We start from the raw sequence: 21,758 nt of genomic DNA on the forward strand, positions 1-21,758 counted from the left end.
AGATAAGGCCTATTTGCTTCTCCAATTTCAGTACACAGACATTTTTAGTATTAATAAATGTTTAAATAAGTTTATGTTGTCAATCAAGGCTCTCTTCTTTAAAAAAAAAAAAAGAAAGAAAGAAATGAACTCAGATTTCCCCTTAAATCTCTCTCATGCAGATCTCTCCTCTGAGGTCCAGACCCTCAGTGGATCTCACTGCTACTGGACATGGTACCCGAGCATCTTACAGGCATCCCAAACTCAACCTGTCCAAATAGAACTCCTCATCTTCGCCTCCCCCTAAAATCAAAAGCAAACTTTAGAAAACTGTCTGGATACTTCATGCCACCAAACTGTACACTTAAAAATGGTTCAAATGATTCATTTTATGCTATATATATATTTAACTACAATAAAACAATTTTTTCCTTTGACCACATCTGGTCCTTCTCCATCAGCTCCTGTATCAGTAAACAGCTCTGCTCTCCACCTACACTCAGAGCGGGAGCCTGTGACTCATCCTTGGCCCTCCTCTCTGCCCACTGGACCAGTCAACCACCGCGCCTCTGACTCTTAATCAGCTCTCGCCAGGTTGACTCTGGCAGCCTCCTCACTCGTTCCCCACGTCCACACCGGCCCCCGCCCATCCCTGTTCTACAGAACCACCAGCCTGAGCTTCTTAACACGTTAAGTCAAATCACATCACTCCCTATGACGGCCCTGCAACAGCTCCCCACCGCTCTAAGGACCAAGTCCAAAATCCCCATGCTGGTCTGCGAGGCCCCCGTGGGCCTTCCAGCCCCCTCCCCTGTCCAGTCTCGTCCTTTCTCCACCAGCTTCCACCAGCCACAGCCTTGTCCTGGCCCCCTCCATCCTCCCCATGGTAGCTGAGCTCTGCTTCCCCTTCAGGTCTGAGCTCCACGGCCCTGCCTTGAGAAACGTCAGGGCTTCTCAGCCTGGCGTTATTGCCGGTTTGGACCGGAAAGCTGATTCTTTGAGGGGGGAAGGGGATGCCCCATGGCACTCTGGGTTGCTCAGCAGCGCCCTTGCCAAACAACCCCCTGTGACAGTCCTGAAATCTCTCCGTATGGACAAGGATTCCCTGGGGGGGCAAAGTGACCGCCCCCCCATCCCCAACTCCCCATTGAAAACCTCAGCTCCCAGATTTCCAGTAAAGCCTCATCAGTTCCTGGTGGCCCAGCAGTAAAGAATCCGCCTGCAATGCAGGAGACACAAGACGGTTTGATCCCTGGGTGGGAAAGATCCCCTGGAGGAGGGCATGGCAACCCACTCCAATATTTGTGCCTGGAGAATCCCATGGACAGAGGAACCTGGAGGGCTACACTCCATGGGGTCGCAAAGAGTCGGACACGACTCAGCGACGGAACAATGTCCCTGAAACACCTGTCACAGCACCCTGGACAACTCCACAGCACTGGGCAGACCGCGGTCCTGCCCCTGGTGCTCCTGTTCAATGTCACCTTCCCTTCTGAGACTGCAAGCTCCATGAGAGTAGAGACAGGCTAGATCGGGTTCTTCCTGCAACAACCCCAGTGTCTGGCGCATACTAGATGCTCAACACCTTCTGAACAGATGAAGAAACTCTGAGTCCAGTTTTTCCCTTTAATGCTATGTAAAACTTACTAACATGTTCTGGTAGTTCAAATCAGCACTTACCTGGTTTCTTTGGAAGCAGCTTAGTGATCAGACCTCTAAGACGCGGCCTTAAGCGAGACTCTCAAGCAATAAGAGATCTAATGAATCCCTGACGCCTACTGTGACTTCTCCTTTATACTGGGAAAGGTGTGTGTGTGCGCTCAGCCCCTCAGTCATGTCCAACTCTGTGCAACCCTATGGACTGTAGTCCCCCACCAGGCTCCTCCATCCATGGGATTCTCCAGGCAAGAATACTGGAGTGGGTTGCCATTTCCTTCTCCAGGGGATCTTCCCAACCCAGGGATCAAACCCAGGTCTCCTGCACTGGCAGGCAGGTTCTTTACCATCTGGGCCACCAGGGAAGCCCTTAAAAATCTGTAACATCTGCAAACTATTATAAATAATGTTTCTAAAGAAAAGCAAAAAAAGCTGACCCTTAATGGTCCAAATGAGGTCAGTAATTATAACTTGAGTACCGGGCCCACAGTGTTTCCCTCAGAAGAACTGAGCACAAGGGTCAGGACATCTCCTCCCCTCCTCCACCCCCATTTGACACAGCTGCTCTTCCTCCCTCTGCTTCCACCCCCTCATCCCAAGAGCCTGACTACTGGCTACAGGCAAACTCCTGGGTCAAGCTGGTGACCACAGGGTCCACACCAGCCTGGCGTCCAACAACAAAAAGAATCCACCCAGACAGTTAAAATCTGTGCCAGTATTATCCGAGTACTGCTGAAGAAATAAGAGAAGGGCTTAAAAATCCAAAACAGAAGAACACAAAGCAACCTGGAGCCAGGTGTGACTCTTGGGGTCCTAACATGTCTGATTCGCTGCCATGAAAAGAATCCAAGCAAGACCTGGTTCAGAGTGGAAGGAAAATCATCCCTAATTTTGGCAGGTACTAAGAAATATAACCCTGACTCAGTAGAAACAGGGATAAGAAAGATAAATGTTACTATTTATTATCATTGGTTCAAATAAGCTTCTTCACAGATATATCAATTACAATTAGGTTTGGCTGCATGTAGGTAAAAAAAAAAACACACCAACAACTGAGGCTTAAACAAGACAGATTGTTATCTCACGCAATACATGTGTGGAAATAGGCAAGGGTGGGCTGGCACAGTGCTCCAATCTACCTGTTCCCAGGTGGTACCATCCTTTCTGCTCCACCCTTGTAACTACTGGCTTCTGCTTTCAAGGTCACCACATGGTCACAAGAAGGCCACCGTAGCTCCAGCCATCAGATTCACATAACAGGCAACAAGGAGGAGGAAACGGAAGGCCTGCACCACGGCTGGGTCAGTCACTTTTAATAAACTTTACCAAGAGACGCACTCAGAACTCCCTGCAGACAGCTCACTGGCTACCCCTGTTTGCAAGGGCCACTGAAAATGTCGTTCCACCGGACACGCTGCTGCCGCCACCGCTCCTCCACCCTTCCCCTCACCCCCTGTATTATCAGTCTGCTCAGTTCAGGGGCTCGGCAACCCCATGGACTGCAGCTCACCAGGCCTCCCTGTCCATCACCAACTCCTGGAGCTTCCTCAAACTCATGTCCATCGAGTCAGTGATGCCATCCAACCATCTCATCCTCTGTCATCCCCTTCTCCTCCCGCCTTCAATCTTTCCCAGCATCAGGGTCTTTTCCAATGAGTCAGTTCTTCTCATCAAGTGGTCAAAGTACTGGAGTTTCAGCTTCAGCGTCAGTCCTTCCAATGAATATTCAGGACTGATTTCCTTTAGAATTGACTGGTTTGATCTCCTTGGAGTCTAAGGGTCTCTCAAGAGTCTTCTCCAACATCACAGTTCAAAGGCATCAATTCTTCGGCACTCAACTTTCCTGATGGTCCAACTCTCACATCCACATATGACTACTGGAAAAACCGTAGCTTTGACTAGATGGACCTTTGTTGAAAGGGCTGCTAGGGCTGCCATAATAGAAACTATGGGGGGTGGGGTGGGCAGGGGGCTTAAACAACAGAAACTTATTTCTTCCACTTCTGGTGGCCAGAAGTCCAAGACCATGGAGACAGCAGGGTTGGTTTCTGCTGAGACCTCTGTGCTTGGCTTGAAGCTGGATGAGCTCTCCCCGTGTCCTCACACAGCCGTTTCTCTGTGAGCATTTCTGGAGTCTCTACCTCTTACTCAGAGTCCTGCTAGATTAGCCCTACCTTTATGACCTCCTTCAACCTTGCTGTTTAGTCACTAAGTCCTGTCCCACTTTTTTTGTGAACCCACAGACTGTAACACACCAGGCTCCTCTGTCCATGGGATTCTCCAACAAAAAATACTGGAGTGGGTTGCCACTCCCTTCGCCAGGGGAATCTTCCCAACCCAGGAAGAAACCCGGATCTCCTGCCTAGGAAGGCAGATTCTTTACAACAGAGCCACTTTAATCATCTCCTTAAAGGCACATCTCCAAATACAGTCGTATTGAGGATCAACGCTTCAATATATGTATTTGAAGGACAAAACTCAGTCCATAACGCTGCTGATTATCTAAGACAGTGATTACCAACCGTTTGGCACCAGGGACCAGTTTTGTAGAGGACAATTTTTTCCTGGTGGGGGGTTGGGGGGGGACGGTTTTAGCTTCACCAGGTATTTATCTCCTGCTGCGCAGCCTAGCACCAGTCCCTGGGGACCCCTAAGAGGTTAAAAAACTAAGGGTTTGGAGGGTAACGGATAGACTCTGCCACAAGAAAACTAGTTGACACCGTAAGAGATGGCAAAGTTCTAGTATTTTATCGAGTCTATGCCTCCCATTTTATAGGAAAAAAACTGAGAGTCAAAGCAAGGAGAAGCCACATAGTGGCTGACCCAGAGGCGTGAATAAATCTTCTGAGTCTAGTCTTGGCTCTGGACTTTAGAACTGAAGTTGCAGTGACTTTTGTCTGTATAACCATCTGGGTTTAAAATAAATGTTCTTGTCGACTTCTCTGAAAGCTTAAGTCAGAACACTACGCTTGGGAGAGAACTAAAGTACACACAGTCAGGTCCCCTGATCAGGGAATATTTCAGGTATTTTTACACTGTCTGAATTGTTGACATGCCTTGGAATTCCTATCATGTCTTCTATTTCAACAAGAGTCCAAGAACCCTGATTTCAAGACATATGAAGGCTAGGTACCACACCTTTCTATTTCTCCGCGTCCTTCCACAACATCAAAGCAGAACGCAGTAAAAAGAACTCATGATTTACTTCAGATTTGGAAGAACACAGCTTCCTGTCTATACCAACCCATGAAATCCCCTTCACAAAACCAAATGTTTCACAGGGACCTTTTAATCGGTTTTATGTCTTATATATTGTGCTTATCTGACAACTTCACAAGGCTAAAACACATCTTTTAAGAATGTGTGGACATTTCAGTTCATTCGGAATGTCCGGTAATATATTATCAAGTGCTGACATTCCCTTTCCTGCAGTGAAAAACAGATCCACAGAGCAACAGAAGTGTGCACTTCAGCCCCTATAGTGAATATATTACACACAAATATTGCATTCCCAGTACAGCAGTTACAAAGTGCAGAGCTATAAATAGAACGCCAATTTCAGCTCCCACCCACCCCATTCGGTGAGGTGCAAAACGTCCAGGCAGCAGGCCAACTGATGCAGCCGGGAGTCTCATAGTTCCTCCAACCTCCCCTCCTCTCCGGGCGCCCCCCACCCCAGCAATGCACTCCTGCTAAAGCAGATCTCCGCCAAATTCAGTAGCGCCCCCACCGTCAATTACAAGGTGCCCAAATATTTTTAATTACATTGTTACTTAATCACGCGTGTGAACAATTACCAATTAATTTCACTGGCTTTTCCCACACTTACTGAACTGCTATAGACAGGCCAGGGGTATACAGTCAAGGTCCTTATTCCGAGAGTTTTAAGTCCAAGTAGAAACGGCTGCCAAGGTTCCGGTGGGCTACCGAAACATCAGTGAACAATGACGCTACGTCTTTTCCGAAATCGCACCATTCTGCCATTTCTAAAAATCTGAAATCACTGCCTCTTAGGCTGGAAACAAAAAGTCTGTGATGACAACAACCCCAAGAACGCTAAAAGGAATATTCTTCCTCCAAGGTTTCAAACTTGAACACACCTCAACCATGAAAGTCAATTGCAATGATTTTTTTTAACTTTTATCACATTATTTTATGGGGGGGGGAGCATGCTCTTGCGAGGAACACGGAAGAAAAAAAGGGAAGGGGCATTACAGCAGCAGCAGACAAGCACCGTTTGCAGAGTTCTCTAATTCTTCCCCAGGAAGATGCAGGGTTCGGAAGACTCCCTGCAGCCTCCCCCGCGCCCCAACCGACACCCAGAGGCCCAGCCGGGCACCCGGTCCTCCCCTCCTGGTCAAGGATCCGGTAGAAGGGGCTGGGGCCGGGTTGACATCCCAGCCTAGGGGGCCCGGGCAGGTCCGCGAGAACCCCACAGGGAGCCCCGAGCGAGGTAGGGGTGCACCGCGGGGCGACCGCGCGGGCGATGCGGGCCAGAGCGCGCGGGAGCCCGGGCCGCGGACCCGGCCCGCCCGCCTCCAGCCTCCGCCGCCAGCGCCGGGCGCGAAGGGCCGCCGGGACGCGGGCGGAAGGCAGGGGGGCGGGCCCGCGGCCGCCGCTTCCTTCGCTCCAAAGTTTCTCGCAGTTGCACATTCACTCCGCGCTTCCTGTGGGGGTGGGCGCCGCGCCCTCGCGGCCCGGCCGGCCGCCCGCTCCCGGCGGAAGGAAGCGCGGAGACGCGAGTCGAACCGGAGCGGCGGCGGGACCCCAGCGAGCCGAAAGAGGCCGGCCAGGCGCACCCCGGGGTCCCGGGGTCCCGGGGAGTCGGGGCCGGCCAGGAAGCCGGGAGGGGGCGCTGCCGCCGCGGGCGCGGCGGGGATGGGACGGCGGGGCGCGGGCGCCCGCGGGGAACGGCAGGGCTGGGCCGCCCGGCGTCTCCCCCGGCGCGGACGCGGGGCGCGGGCGGCTGCACCCGGGGAGCCCACGCCTCTCCAGTGCGCGCCCGGGCCGCCCGCTACTTACCCAGGGAGCAGGTGAGCAGCGAGAGCAGTGCCGGCAGCGCCAGGCGGCGGCCGCGGCGGGCGGGCGGCAGCATCCCGGCGGCGGGGCTGCGCTCCCTATACGGGCGCAGAGACTGGAGACGCGCGGGGAGCGGAGCTGCACCGCTGCCGCCGCCGCCGCCCCTGCCGCCGCGGCTGACCCGTCTCCGCGGCTCCCCTCCTCCCTTCCCCGGCCCCGCGCCGACTCCGGACGCGCCCTCTGGCGGCCGGTAGCGGGAACGCCCTCGTGCGCGCTTCCCGCGCCCGCCCGGCTCGTTGCTGGGGCCTGGAGGTCCCCCGGGGCCGGGCTGCCGGTAGAGGTGTCCGCCCCTCTGCGGGGACAGCCGCCTCCTTAAGGCGTCTGACCTCTGTTCCCTGCGGTCTCCACGTCCCCTTTTCCTTTCTCGCATTTAACCTGGGCCTCATCCTCTGCCTTCGTGCGCTCCTGCCTTGTTCCATCACCTCCCTTTCCTCGATTGCCCGCAGTAGATCAGTGTCCCTTCTTAACCCCAAAGTGAAGCTAAAAAGGGGATGGGCGGGAGAGGAAGGAGAATCGTTTTTCTTCCCTGCTAATGTACCACCTGTTATTAAAAAAAAAGAAATCAATAATTCAACTCAATATTGTTGGCACCAACAGTTCTACTTTGATGAAGGTGTTTTTAATCAGCTCAACTAATTTACTTCATATCTCTTTTGAAAGGGAATGTTGCCAATAGCTTAGGCCTGGAATTTGGCTTTTAATTGAAGTTTGTGTAAATATAATTTTAAGTGTTCACCATAATGGAAGAGGAAGGGTGTAATTTTATTCAAAAGTCTGATTTTAAAAATAAATTACATTGGAATGCAGAAAAGTGGAGGGACCATGGAAACTTCCTTGGGAAGGTCCCCCAGGTGAGTGGCCCTCCCCAGCAGGGAAGATGGTGGCGGAAAAGGAAGCAATTACAGAGGAACTGCAGCCCCCTCTGAGGGTCCTGCACCACACCGCACCACACCACACCCACCCACGCACCCCCCACACACACACACACACATGCCTCCCCCGGAAACTTCAACCCACCGCTGCCTCCCAGGAAGGAGGTAGGACCTAGTGCCCGTGCTCACCGGCCTGTAGCCTCCTGAAGGTGACGCCCATGTTTTCATTCCCATTTCCTCATATTTTTTGGATGCCCACTCTGTGCCTGTCACTGCACCAAGCACCCTCTGAACACCAGTATCTTCCACGTGGACATACAGTGTCCACCCACTTGCTGAACATCAAGTGAAGACCAGTGCCAGGCCCTAGGGATGCCAGTAAGATGTGGGCGAGACAGAGAAGCAGGTGCTGAATGTTTGCTGTCTTTAGACCAATAAAGGTGAATGCCCTCTGGGAGGTCTGATCTTGAGTGCCTGGGACCAGTACAGTCATCTGCCCTTACAACAGCTGCTGCTGCTGCTGCTGCTGCTGCTGCTGCTGCTGCTGCTAAGTCACTTCATACAATTATTTTTAAAAGATGTCTGGAGGCAATGGTGTTTTTTTTTTTTTCTCTTTGATTTACATTGAAGTCTTAAAACTGGGGATTGATTTTGTGTGAATGCAAATAGTGCCATTTGGTTCCATTCAGCCAAGGTTTGTGGCCCCCTGTCAACACCATTTTTCTGGGAGGGAAAAGAAATGTAAGACTCCTTCCTTCCATTTTTTAGTGAAGTTTTGCAAATTTATGACTGACTGCATCGATCCCTTCTATCCTTCTTTAAAATTCACCTGCCTGGTTTAGGGTTCTAGAAGTTTTCCAATTTCCAAAGCTGTTCAGCTTTCTTCCAAGAAAAACTTTCTCGCATATATTAGATATTAAATATTAAAACAAGAGACTTCCCTGGTAGTCCAGTGGCTAAGACTCTGTCTGCGGTCCAATGCTTAAGTTCAGTCCCTGCTCAGAGAACTAGATCCCACATTCTGCAACTAAGAGTTCACCACAACTAAAGATCTACACGATGCAACTAAGATCCAGTACAACCAAATACATAAATAAAAATCCACTCAAACCAAAAGAAACGAAACAGTAAAGTGTTTAAACAAACAGAAACCTAGAAATTAAGCAGCTTACTTACTATGTGTTCACATATCTACTCCATGTTTGATAACAAACAACTCTAGGTGCTTAATATTTTCATCCATGTGTAGTAAAGGTGTGGGAAACAGCCCTAAATACAGCCGAGAGCGCCAAGTCGTAAACTTGCCCTGGCGTGCTTCCTTGCCACGGCGGACACAGACAAATGGCACATCACAGAGCTCCATAACTCACGTTTTAAAAAGGGTTACTCTTCACTTACCCTAGTCACATGACCAATGGATTTGCTCGGCGCGCTCCCTCCCCATCCGATCACAGGTTGAGAGTTGCCTAGAACAAGACGTGCCCGTGGGGACACCAGTGTTCACAGTGACACACCATCTGCCTCCATGCCTCTTTTGCCACCTGAACCACCCACCATTAAGGAGAGACCTTTCAACAGAAAAAAAATTCCTCTCATTCACTGTAATGCCATGAAAGTGAGCAGGTCACAACTCTCTTCCTGGGGTTCACTCTCCTGAATTTCAGGTGCCACCTCCACACACGCCCCTGAAAGCATGCCCTTGCTCTGTGCAGGGCAGAAAACCAGGGAGTCACCTCTTTTGGGGGTGGGGGGCTATCGTATTGAAGAAGGAATTCATAGGGCCTGGACTCCATCTTAGGCCTGTTCATGCTGATCATGCTCGGCCACCTTTCCAATGGACTCTGAGCTCTGTGTTTAGTGCCTATGAAAACAACAACAGAAGGGTAAGACCCCTTCCACACAGGGGAACCTTGAAGATCGTATCTAGGTTACTCATCGCCTAAAAGAAAACATACACTAATCACCCCTTCCTCCAGACAGGCCATACATTTTTCTGTATCTATCACAGTGTAACCTCGGGTTTATTGATTACTGGCTAATTGTTTGACTGTTGAACACATGAGCACATAGCACGTGAATGATGGGGTTATTGGGATTGTATTTTCCTTGGTTTATGTAAATCTCAAGGAATTTGGAGTGGTGGGTTCAGACACGTACACAGGAGGTATAAAAGATTTTCACAAATGCTGGTCGGGGTCCTTGGCTAAGAGGAGATTCTGCCTTGGGCCCACCGGTGTAATAAACTGCACTCCACTATCTGCATTGTCCTTCTGAGTGAGTTTGTTTCCCAGAACGCGTGGCTACAACAGTATCATGATTGAGACAGACTGGTAATTTTTAAAAAGAATTTTCTAAATGCTGAAGGAGAACATAATACTATATGGAGAAAACCATAGATCACCAAATAATCTCATAAATTTCTGAGATTATTACAAAGGTGGTTTCTGATCACTTTATTTATACATTAGGCCCAAAAGGCTGGACTGCATTCATTCATTCAGCCAACGCTGACCCACTGAACGCCTTCTAGCTGGCATGCCCATTGCTCAGCTCTGGGGCAGATGCAAAGAAACACAAAGATGGCCCTGGGTGTAAGAACTCCCAGTCCAGTGAGAAAGAGAGAAACATTCAGAAGTGGTACTTCCCTGATGGCCTAAGACTAAGGATGGCTAAGACTGGGTTCCCAATGCAGGGGGCCTGGGTTCAATCCCTGATCAGGAAACCAGATCCCATGTGCTTCAGCTAAAGATACCGCATGCCACAACTAAGACCTGGCGCAGCTGAATAAATAAATACAATCATTTTTGTGTTAAGTTCAGAAGTAATGTTCCTGCTGTAATGAAACACTATAGCACAGGTGGGAACACTTCAGAACATACAGAGGGAAAACGGACTCTGTCAGGGCCATAGGATTTGGTTATTAGAAAAGCGGACGTGACCTTTGGACAGGGTCTTAAAGGGGAAATAGGAGGTTCTGGGCTGAGAGAAAAAAGAAGGGCATCCAGACAGAAGCTCACATGCCCACCGCAAAGCTCAGAGGTGTCTGGTGTAGGGGGCAGTGGTGACAGGGTGCAGGCTTCTTGCCCAGCCCAGCATGGGTATCCTGCCTGGTGCCAGCAAAGACCGGGGGACAGACCCCAGCTCCCCATTCTCAGGGCCCTCTCATACGACATCAGGAGGACCATTCCTCTGCATACAGAAAAGTGGCCTTATGAATTATGCATGCGCCTTGAGGGTTATTTTCCCAAACTAAAATCCGCCCTGAGGTCTGACAGTGGAGTAGAATGTCTAAAACTGGGTCTTTGTGATACTCAAACCCATGATATAACCATCCACTAATCTTGTCCCATGGGCTTCCCAGGTGGCTCGGTGGTAAAGAACCCACCTGCATATGCAGAAGACTCGGGTTCGATCCCTGGGTTAGGAAGATACCCTGGAGGAGAAAATGGTAACCCACTCCAGCATTCTTGCCTGGGAACTCCCTTGGACAGAGGAGGCTGGTGGGGGACTACAGTCTCACAGAGTCGGTCACAACTGAGGGACTGAGTACACAACCATGCCCCCCCAGAGTCAGTGCACACATGATTCTAGGGAAGAAATCAGTCGCTTCACCTGAGGCCTTAGCCCTTAGGGAAACAAGGGGAATCTCATCGCCTATAGGAGAAGAGACAGCCAGTGACAATTACTCAGAGGCTGTCTCCCACACCTCTGATGAGCTTCTCTCCCTTTGCTTTCAAAGCTATTCCAAGACTAGAAGTGAAGCCCACTCTATCAAGCCACATTTTGAACCACTATTTTTACCCAGAGACTAAATTCCCACAGACTATCAGCCCTGAACCAAGATCCAGGAAATAGAACCGAGGTTACTGTCTCTGTAGTCCCCCAGGATAAGCCCAGAAATCTGAAGCTGTTGGTTTTTTTGAAGATAGAAAAATGTGTAGACTCTTCTCTACCAAAAAACAGCTATCTCCTAGAAACTTCTGACCAGAAACAGATTATCCACTTGGTTCTTTTCTTCTCCTTTCTAGAATCACGTAGCCTCTGGTTCTCAGTAAAGATCAGGAATCTCTCCTTTTAGGCATATCAACAAGAGCAACAGGAAGCATCCCTCTTTTTTTTTTATTTTTTTTGCAATTTTGTACATTTTATTTACTCTATGACCCATTTTTTAAATTCAATTTGTTTAAATTTTTAAAAAATCCATCCATTTCTCCCTCCCTCTAGTCCCTTGCTTCTGGCACCCACCAACCTGCATCTGTGAGCTTGGAGTATGCATGTATTAACTCCCACATAGATCAGGGGGTGGGAGGGGGCTCCAGAGGGAGGGGATATATGTGTACTTATAGCTGATTCACATTAATCTACAGCAGAAACCAACACAACATTGAAGAGAAAATATCCTCTAATTAAAAGAAAAGAGGGTTCATACAGTATTTGTCTTTCTCTGTCTGACTTACTTCACTTAGCATTAGGCCTTTGGATTTATCCATGTTGTCACAAAACAGCAAGATTTCATTTTTTTTTTATACCTGAATAATACTCTATATATACCACAATTTATCTATTCATCCAACAATGGACATTTAGGACAATGGGCATTTCCATCTTTTGACCACTGTAAATAATTCTGCAGTGAAAATAGGGTGCATATCTTTTCAAATTGGAGTTTTTGAAAAAAAATTAATGTTTTTGTTTTCATCAGATAAATATCCAGAAGTGAAATTGCCAGATCTGGTAGTTCTATTTTTAACTTTTTAAAGAAACTCCTAACTATTATCCATAGTGGCTATAACTATTTATATTCCTACCAACAGTGGGATCTGTGCTCTTTGTGAATAACATGATTTTCTGTACAGAAAACCCTAAAAACTTCATCAGAAAACCATTAAAACTAATAAAGGAGTTCAGTAAAAAAAAAAAAAGAAAAGAAAAAAATTGGTACAAAAAATCTGTTGTGTTCCTATAAACTATTAGAAATTAAAAAAACAATTCCATTTGTAATTGCATCAAAAAGAATAAAAATATCTAGGAATAAATTAACCACAGAGGTGAAACACTTGTACACTGAAAATTGTAAAACATAAATAAAAGAAATTAAAGACAAGTAAATTAAAAGATAATCCATGCTCATAGGTTGGAAGAATTTATACAGTTAAAATGTACTAACATGCACTGAACATTTGCCATAGCTAGACACTCTGCCAGCTACTTTTTCTTTTACTTTTATTTTTAAATTTTTATTGGAGTATATAGTTGCTTTACAATGTTGTATTAGTTTCTACTTTTACAGCAAAGAGAATCAGCTATACATATACATGTATCAGTTACTTTCAAATTTATTATTTCAGTTAATCCTCACTAGAAAAAAAAAATATATATATAAAGACTATTTTTCCCACTATACAGATTAGTAAACTTCAGTTCAGTTCAGTTGCTCAGTCGTGTCCGACTCTTTGCGACCCCATCAATCACAGCACGCCAGGCCTCCCTGTCCATCACCAACTCCCGGACTTCACTCAGACTCACATCTATCGAGTTGGTGATGCCATCCAGCCATCTCATCCTCTGTCATCCCCTTCTCCTCCTGCCCCCAATCCCTCCCAGCATCAGGGTCTTTTCCAATGAGTCAACTCTTCACATGAGGGGGCCAAAGTACTGGAGTTTCAGCTTTAGCATCATTCCTTCCAAAGAAATCCCAGGGCTGATCTCCTTCAGAATGGACTGGTTGGATCTCCTTGCAGTCCAAGGGACTCTCAAGAGTCTTCTCCAACACCACACTTCAAAAGCATCAATTCTACAGCGTACCAACAGCCAGAACTGTCTTTGGTGGCAGTCTCTTTCCACCAAATCATGCTCTGTAAGCCGGCTGGTGGCAGCAGGAAAATGGAAGAGAAGAGACCATCCTGAGGACCTGAAAGGCAGTGTTTGTGAGTGAGTAGACACTGGCTGAGTGGAGAGAAGGACCACAAGAGACAGATGGAGCCATTAACTACAAGGGAGATCTGCCAAAGGAATGAGTTTATGGAGAAAAATGAAAGTGTATCATCATTGCTGCTATTATAAATGATAGCTACACCCTCACATATCAACAGATTACATTAATAGTAATAGCGAACATTTAACAAACACTTGTTATATACCAGCACAATACTAGGTGCTCTCCATGCATTATTTCTTATTAAATAATATTTTATTTACTTCATAAAACAGCTTTATTCCTATTTTAGAGAGGTCAGGCAGCTTACATTAGGACAGCATTTCTCAGGTATCGTCTATGATCCTCTTGGTGTTCCCAGGATTCTTTCGAATGCCCAAGTTCACAAGGTCAAAACTTTTTATAACAGTACTAAGTACAATGTTACCTTTTTTTCCTGTGTTGAATTTCTACCAATCTTGCAAAACTACTATGGGAAAAATTATTATTGTCTTAGCACTAATCAAGACAGTGGCAACAACAAAAAAGCCAGATCACTTAAAAGGACCCTTGCTGCAGCAGGACGAATTAATAATTTTATTAAATTACACCCTTGAGTAGACATCTTTTTAACATTTTGTGGGGGAAACTGAGGCATAAGATAAAAGTCCTTTTGCTGTATATCAAACCACGATGTTGTCTCAGGGAAAAGCACCTGTATGATGCCTGAGTCACAAGCTGAACTAGCTGCTTTTTTCACAAAACATGGTTTTTAGTTGACAGACTGACACGTAAACTGGTAATTCACCCTTAGAGACCAGGCAAACATTTTCTCAAAAATAAACTGAGCCTTCCACTTCAAAGAAAACAGCTGATGTTATTTGTCACAACTATTAAGATATAAGCTTTGACATGAAACTTGAATTTTAGACAATTTGTTTCTGCTACCAAGAGCTTCAAACCCTCCCCATCCGTGAAGATTTTTCAGTGACATCAATGATAGTGTTAATAAATGTGAAGTTTTGATGATGTATAACAACATGAGTCAACATTTGTAAGTCCTGCAACTCCTGGAAACTATTTTCCAAGGGACCTATGTAAGATCTTACAAAATCATGAATGAGTTTTTTAAAGTGGGCTTTTTAAAAAGTTTTTTAAAAGCCCTGTTGTTGCCACCGCCTTGATTAGTGCTAAGGCAATAACAGTTTTTCCCATAGTAGTTTTGCAAGATTGGTGGAAATTCAACACAGAAAAAAAAGGTAACATTCAAAGTAAAAGACAGACCAATGGGTTTTAATGAAACCCCATACAGAAGTTCCCTGATAAGACTTCAGTTTCAAGTTGCAACTAATCTTTAAGAAACTTCTAATTGTCTTGAGTCTTGGTGTAATATCAAATAATGCCCACAATTTCATTGAAATATTATTAAAAACCCATTCTCCAATTCAGTTCAGTTCAGTTCAGTTCAGTCGCTCAGTCATGTCCGACTCTTTGCGACCCCATGAATCGCAGCACGCCAGGCCTACCTGTCCATCACCAACTCCCGGACTTCACTCAGACTCACGTCCATCGAGTCCCTGATGCCATCCAGCCATCTCATCCTGGGTCGTCCCCTTCTCCTCCTGCCCCTAATCCCTCCCAGCATCAGAGTCTTTTCCAGTGAGTCAACTCTTCACATGAGGTGGCCAAAGTACTGGAGCTTTAGCTTTAGCATCATTCCTTCCAAAGAAATCCCAGGGCTGATGTCCTTTAGGATGGACTGGTTGGATCTCCTTGCAGTCCAAGGGACTCTCAAGAGTCTTCTCCAACACCACAGTTCAAACGCATCAATTCTTCGGCACTCAGCCTTCTTCACAGTCCAACTCTTAACATCCATACATGACCACAGGAAAAACCATAGCCTTGACTAGACGGACCTTAGTCAGCAAAGTAATTTCTCTGCTTTTGAATATACTATCTAGGTTGGTCATAACTTTTCTTCCAAGGAGTAAGCGTCTTTTAATTTCATGGCTGCAGTCCCTGTAAAGCTGGATCTTCATTTACTTCATCCAAAACAGCATATCCCGACAGATAAAGAAACAAATATGAGAATCCACCTTTATTAAACTAGATATTAAAGAATTTGGGGGGAGATAAGTTGCTGCTCACAAAAATATACTAACGTGTGATAGAGTGATGCGCACGACGGTTGTGTGCTCAGTTGCTCAGTCATGTCTGATTCTGCGATCCCATGGACTGTAGCTCACCAGGCTCCTCTATCGATGGGATTCTCCAGGTGAGGATGCTGGAATGGATTGCTATTTCCTATCCTAGGGGATCTTCCAGACCCAGGGATTGAACTGACTCTCCTGTGTCTCCTGCGCTGGCAGACACAGTCCTTAGTACTAGTGCCACCTGGGAAGCCCTAGGTATCGTACAGGTTTGGGGCGGGTTTGGCCAGGGCGGGGGCAGTTTGGCCATGCCTTGAGGCCCAGGGGATCTTAGTTCCCAGATCAGGGATCAAACCTGTGCCCCCTGCGGTAGAAATGCAGTCATTAACCACTCTACAGCCAGGAAAGTGCCACTATAATTATTTTTACATGAATTAATAAAGTGAAGTCGCTTAGTCATGTCCGACTCTTTGCGACCCCATGGACTGTAGCCTACCAGGCTCCTCCGTCCATGGGATTTTCCAGGCAAGAATACTGGAGTGGGTTCCCATTAATAAATCACTGTTAAAAATCTTTGGTCTTGTATCTAAAACACCAAATATTCATAGATGTGACCCATAAAAACAAAAGTTCTTTGGGGTCCTCAATAAGTTTTAAGGGTACAAAGGGATCCTAAGACCAAAAAGCTTGACAACTACCAGTTCAGGACATACAACTTGTAGGGGCCAGGATTCAAACCCTGGTCAGTCTGACCCCAAAACCCTCCTTCTTGCCCTGAATTGCTCCCTGTTTTAGTTTAGATTTGTTGCATTTAAGGTGCCATATTTCCCACTTTGGCCCTCAATTACCTATTTAACCTCCTAACCACCAAGGATTTACATAATAAGTATCCATTAGATGGGCAATGCTATGCTTAGGTAACAACCTGCAAATGTCAATGGCTTACAGCCACCAAGGCTCTCTTCGTCCTGCCAGTTCTGCTGTTGGCCCGGATGCCCCTCCAGGCCAGCTGTTCTACATCGTGGGTGACCTCTGGGCTGACTGCCATCTCAGCTCAAGTTCCTTTTCATGGCCCTCATTGCTAGAGCACCAGCAGACAAAGGCTTCCTGCTCGGGTTTCATCACAGAGTGGGGAAGGCACAGTGCCTGCAGCCGGGAGGCAGGAGAGCTGGGTGCTGCTGAGCCCAGAACGACACCCCACCCACCCTTCCTCTGCACCTCCCTCCTGGAACACCCCAACACCTGCTCTGAGGATGCTGTGCCAGGTGTGAGGGGTACCAACAAGGTTCAGTTTTTTATTTTGCTCAAGTACAGTTGACTGACAATATCTGATTAGTTTCAGGTGTACAGTACGATGATTCATATCTACATTCTTTTTCAGATTTTTTACCCTTATAGGCTATTATAGAATATTGAGTACAGTTCCCTGTTGGTTATTTATTTTATATATAGACTATTTTCTATATTGGTGGGTCTATTTCTGTTTCAGAAATAAGTTCATTTGTATGTCTTTTTTTTTTTTGGCCACACTGCTCAACTTGTGGGATCTCAGTTCCCCAACCAGGGATTGAACCTGGGTCACGGTAGTGAAAGCCCAGCATCTTAGCCACTAGGCCACCAGGGAACACTACATATTCTTTTATTTAGCCATATATACATATATATGGATATATACTATTTATATGTATACATTATAATGGAATATTATTCAGACATCAAAAAGAATGAAATGATGCCATCTGTGGCAACATAGATGGGCTTAGATGTCATCATACTACGTGAAGTCAGACGAAGACAAATACAGTATGATACCAGTTACATGTGGAATCTAAAGATTCAGTGTTTAGAACTTAGCCTCTGCCCTTCAGAAACTCATAAAATATCTAGGAAGAAAATAGCAAACTATAAATATCTATAGCTTTGTATCTATAACTATGAAAAGCTATAAGTTATCTCACCTGTGTATGTCTCCTCACTAGGTACCAGGTAACCACACAAATAATCAGGGCACCAGGCAGTTAGAAGAGAAATCCAGATGACTCCAACAGTCCTGAGTGTTCTTGGGAGAAAGAACTGGCTTGAATAATCAAGGATGGTTTCAGGGAGAAGGTGGGATTTGAATACAAGTCGGAAAATGAAGAAAGGACCCAAAGTGATAGACATGGAAAAGAGAAGGGATAAAACACACACACACACACACACAGAGTCAGTGAAGTAAGAGGAACGCTTGCAGGAAGGTGAAAAGACAGTGGGGCTGCAGTTCATCATGTCAGGAAACACCTTCTGGCACTAAGAGGACATGGGGGTGAGAAGATAGGAGAGCTGTCTGCAGAGGGCAGTAGCAAGCCCAGGAGTGGGCCCTGAGCTGCTAAGGATGCAAGTCCCTGGGTGGGGTGGGTGCAGCTGACCAGACCCCGGAAAGGCGGCCACGGAACCCTGAGGACATCTCATTAATCGACAAGAGAAATGCTAGGCTTCGCGATACAGACATCACTTCATCAAAAAGGCTAAAACCAAAACATGATTTATGTCTCTTTTCTTCTAAAAATATATTTCCTTTACAGTTCTCTGACTTCAATAACAATAGCCATGGCGTGATAATGTCTCACACAATTGAAACACAATTTTCAGAAATAGCGTTTGACTAGCTTTAAGTCAAGTGGATGTTGGTGGCATTTGAGAGGAGGCAAGTCCTGGTTTTGTGTTTCCCTGCTCTGTACACTAACACCTAGTTTAAAAGGGACAGAAGAGGAGGAAAAGGAAGGAGACCACAAATCTTGAGAATGCGTTTTTACCTCTGCTCAGAGAAGCTGCAAAAGCGACTCACTGAAGCAGCCGGGGTTGGCTGAGAACAGGGAAAAAGTGAGGGAGTGCTGCTGGAAGAGAGGAGGTTGCAGGAAGGAACATGGCAGGCACAGGCTTTAAAGGACCTCTCAATAACTGGGGGCCTCCCTTGTAAGCTCAGTGGTTAAGAATTCTGCTTCTCAGGGCACCCAAAGCCAGTGCTCTGGGACTACCCAGAGGGATAGGGTGGGGAGGGAGGTGAGAGGGGGTGTTCAGGATGGGGAAGGACACATATATACCTGTGGCCAATTCACATCGATGTATGGCAAAGACCATCACGATATTGTAAAGCAATTATCCTCCAATTAAAATTAATTAACTAATGAGGGGGCACGGGTCCAATCCCCGGTCGGGGAATCTAAGATTCCACGTGCTGTACAGCACAGCCAAAAGAAAAAAAAGAGTGAGTTCAAGTATAATTCTTATCTAACCCCAAGTCTGAGATCAACACTGTGGTCATCAATGATAGGGATATGACCATAGATTGCTGGAGGACCATTATGGTCCAAGAATTAAAAATCCAGACCCTCTCCTACTCAGGACTACCTTTTAGAGGTTCAGTGAGGCAGGAGAGCAGTGTGTTCTCGTTCCTTCTTTCCTCCCACAGAGAGAGACCCACTCAGCATCATCACCAGGAAGAGGACCCCATGGACTGATCCACAGGGGTGAGGGTTAGCCATCCTGCTCTCTCCTCCCCTCCTGTCCATTGCACTTGGTAAAACACGGGTCTGAGAACTTGGCAAAGTCCTCCTGCATCTTTTACCTAGTCCACTCCTCCCTCCCCTCACTGGTCCCACCATGGATGCAGGGCTCTCTTTAGCCTTTCCAGATTTTGTAAAAGTGTTATTAGGCTTCCCCGGGTGACTCGGTGGCCAAGAATCCTCCTGCCACTGCAGGAGACACAGGAGACTCGGGTTTGGTCCCTGGGTTGGGAAGTTCCCTTGGAGGAGGAAATGGCAACCCACTCCAGTATTCTTGCCTGGAGTATCCCATGAACAGAGGAGCCTGGAGGGCTCCCCCAGGAGCCATGGGATTGCAAAGAATCGGACATGACTGAGCATACCTGCTCACACACATGTGAAAACCACTGCGATACTTTTCTTTTGGCTAACGTGGTCCCCTTACTTTTCTGCCCAGGCTTCCTGGGGCATTCAGATCAAATATGCTCATTTGGGAACGTTATTTTGAGTCCTCCACACATCAGATGAAATGATTCCTATTTCTGGTCTTGTTTAGCTGTGTTCTCTAAATCGCCAATTATATACCATAACTACCTATGTCTATTTATAAATTATGTGTGTCATTGGACCAATTATGTCTATCTAAAAACATACAAAAATAGAATAACTTTAAGTATGAGATAAAGACAAGTTCTAATATATTTTTTCCTGTCCATCCTCCACCCCAACCCTGGAACCACACCCTCTAGGCATAATTCTATCACATTTATAGCATCACCTCCTATTATAATTCTTTTTCAAAATCTTGTTTACTTTGCACAGAAACAGACTCACAGACTTAGAGAATGAACTTTTGGTTGCAAGGCTGGGGTGGGAAGCGGGGAGGTGGGAAGAGGGATAGTTAGGGAGTTTGGGATGGACATGTACGCATTGCTATGTTTAAAATGGGTAACCTACAAGGACCTACTGTATAGCACAAGGAACTCTGCTTAATGTTAGGTGGCGACAGCCTGGATAGGAGGAGACTTTGGGGGAGGATACAGGTATATGCATGGCTGAGTCCCTTTGCTGTCCCCCTGAAACTATCACAACATTGCTAATCAGCTATGTGCTGCCCTTAGTCTCTCAGTCCTGCCCGACTCTTTGCAACCCCATGGATTGTAGCCCTCCAGGCTCCTCTGTCCATGTGGATTCTCTAGGCAAGAGTACTGAAGTGGGTTGCCATGCCCTCCTCCAGGGGATCTTCCCAACCCAGGGTTCGAACCCAAGTTTCCCATATTGCAAGCAGATTCGTAACTGTCTAAGCCACCAGGGAAGCCCAAGAGTACTGGAGTGGGTAGCCTATCCCTTCTCCAGGGGATCTTCCTCACCCAGGAATCTAACCGGGGTCTCCTGCATTGCAGGCGGATTCTTTACCAGCTGAGCTACCAGGGAAGCCTGTTAATCAGCTGTACTCCAATACAAAAATAAAAAGTTAAAATACCCTGTCTAGTTTGTCTTTGTATCCACAAAGTGCCTGACACAAAAGAGATGTTTATAAATATCTGTTGAATTAACTCATATAACATTATAAATCATTTTTTATAAATACTTCAAAATTCCTGTAATTTCTCACTGGTGGCTGATTGTAGACACTGCTGCATTAAATGACTTACTGAAAAAATGCAGTGTAAACCTCAAATGAATTGCTCTCCTTCATTCAAACGGTCCCAACAATTGTGCTCAGTTGGGTTTTTTCCTGTCAGTCTTGGAAGTATGCCGCAGGGCACAAATGAACACCAATCTCAGGCCCAGGCTATTAAAAATTCCAGATCTGGGTTTGTTTTAGAAATGAAGTATTCGGACATTACCATTTCAGTGAGGACTGGGTCATTAATTTGCAAATGTAAAACTCTCCCCAAACCAAGCCAAAGCCCTGTTATTCACACAAGTCTTGCATCAGAGAAAAAACAGAACGACAGGAATATACTTTAAATAGTCACAATTCCCATTTCTGAACATTTTATTCCGTTTGGGCATTCAAGGTTCATTGTTTTTTATTACGAGAATTATCTGACTGTGAATACTTGTTTAAAAAAAAAATAGAATCTTAAAAAAAAATACTGTTATGTTGTGGTCCTTCATGATGTCTATTTTAATCATTTAAATTATACGACTGATGGCCTAGCTCATCAGACATGTTATTGTTGTTGTATTGACATGTTATTGTTGTTTTATTAACATGTAAATTGTTAATGTTAACATTTGAGCCTGTGAGTTCTCTGACGAGCCTGAGTGCACCTGCCTGATGGGGAGGTGATGGTGAGTGTTGATCTTTTGATGTTCTGAAGCAGCAGGCCCCACCATTTTTGGCACCAGGGACCCTTTTCCTGGAAGACGATTTTTTCATGGACTGGGTTGGGGGATGGTTTCAGGATGATTCAAGCACACTACATTTATCGTGCACTTTTATTATTATTACATCAGCTCCACCTCAGATGATCAGGAATTAGATCCCGGAGATTAGAGACCCTGTTCTATGACTTCATTTCCCTGCCAATAAGCCTCCAAAGCATATCATTTAATGATTTTTCTAAAAAGTGAA

The 21,758-nt window shown here is 46.3% G+C and overlaps 1 protein-coding gene across 1 annotated transcript in view; it reads right to left on the reverse strand.

The window, feature by feature from the left end:
- B3GLCT (beta 3-glucosyltransferase) overlaps window positions 1-7,084 on the reverse strand; it is a 108,509-nt gene extending 101,425 nt beyond the window's left edge. Inside the window, exon 1 of the mRNA XM_068984356.1 lies at window positions 6,658-7,084. Within this exon, the coding sequence (XP_068840457.1) occupies window positions 6,658-7,084 (427 nt within the window). The remainder of the gene's footprint in view (window positions 1-6,657) is intronic.
- Window positions 7,085-21,758: the final 14,674 nt, after the last annotated feature.

The sequence above is a fragment of the Capricornis sumatraensis genome, chromosome 12 (assembly GCF_032405125.1).
Source record: "Capricornis sumatraensis isolate serow.1 chromosome 12, serow.2, whole genome shotgun sequence".
In the NCBI taxonomy this organism is placed as follows: domain Eukaryota; kingdom Metazoa; phylum Chordata; class Mammalia; order Artiodactyla; family Bovidae; genus Capricornis; species Capricornis sumatraensis.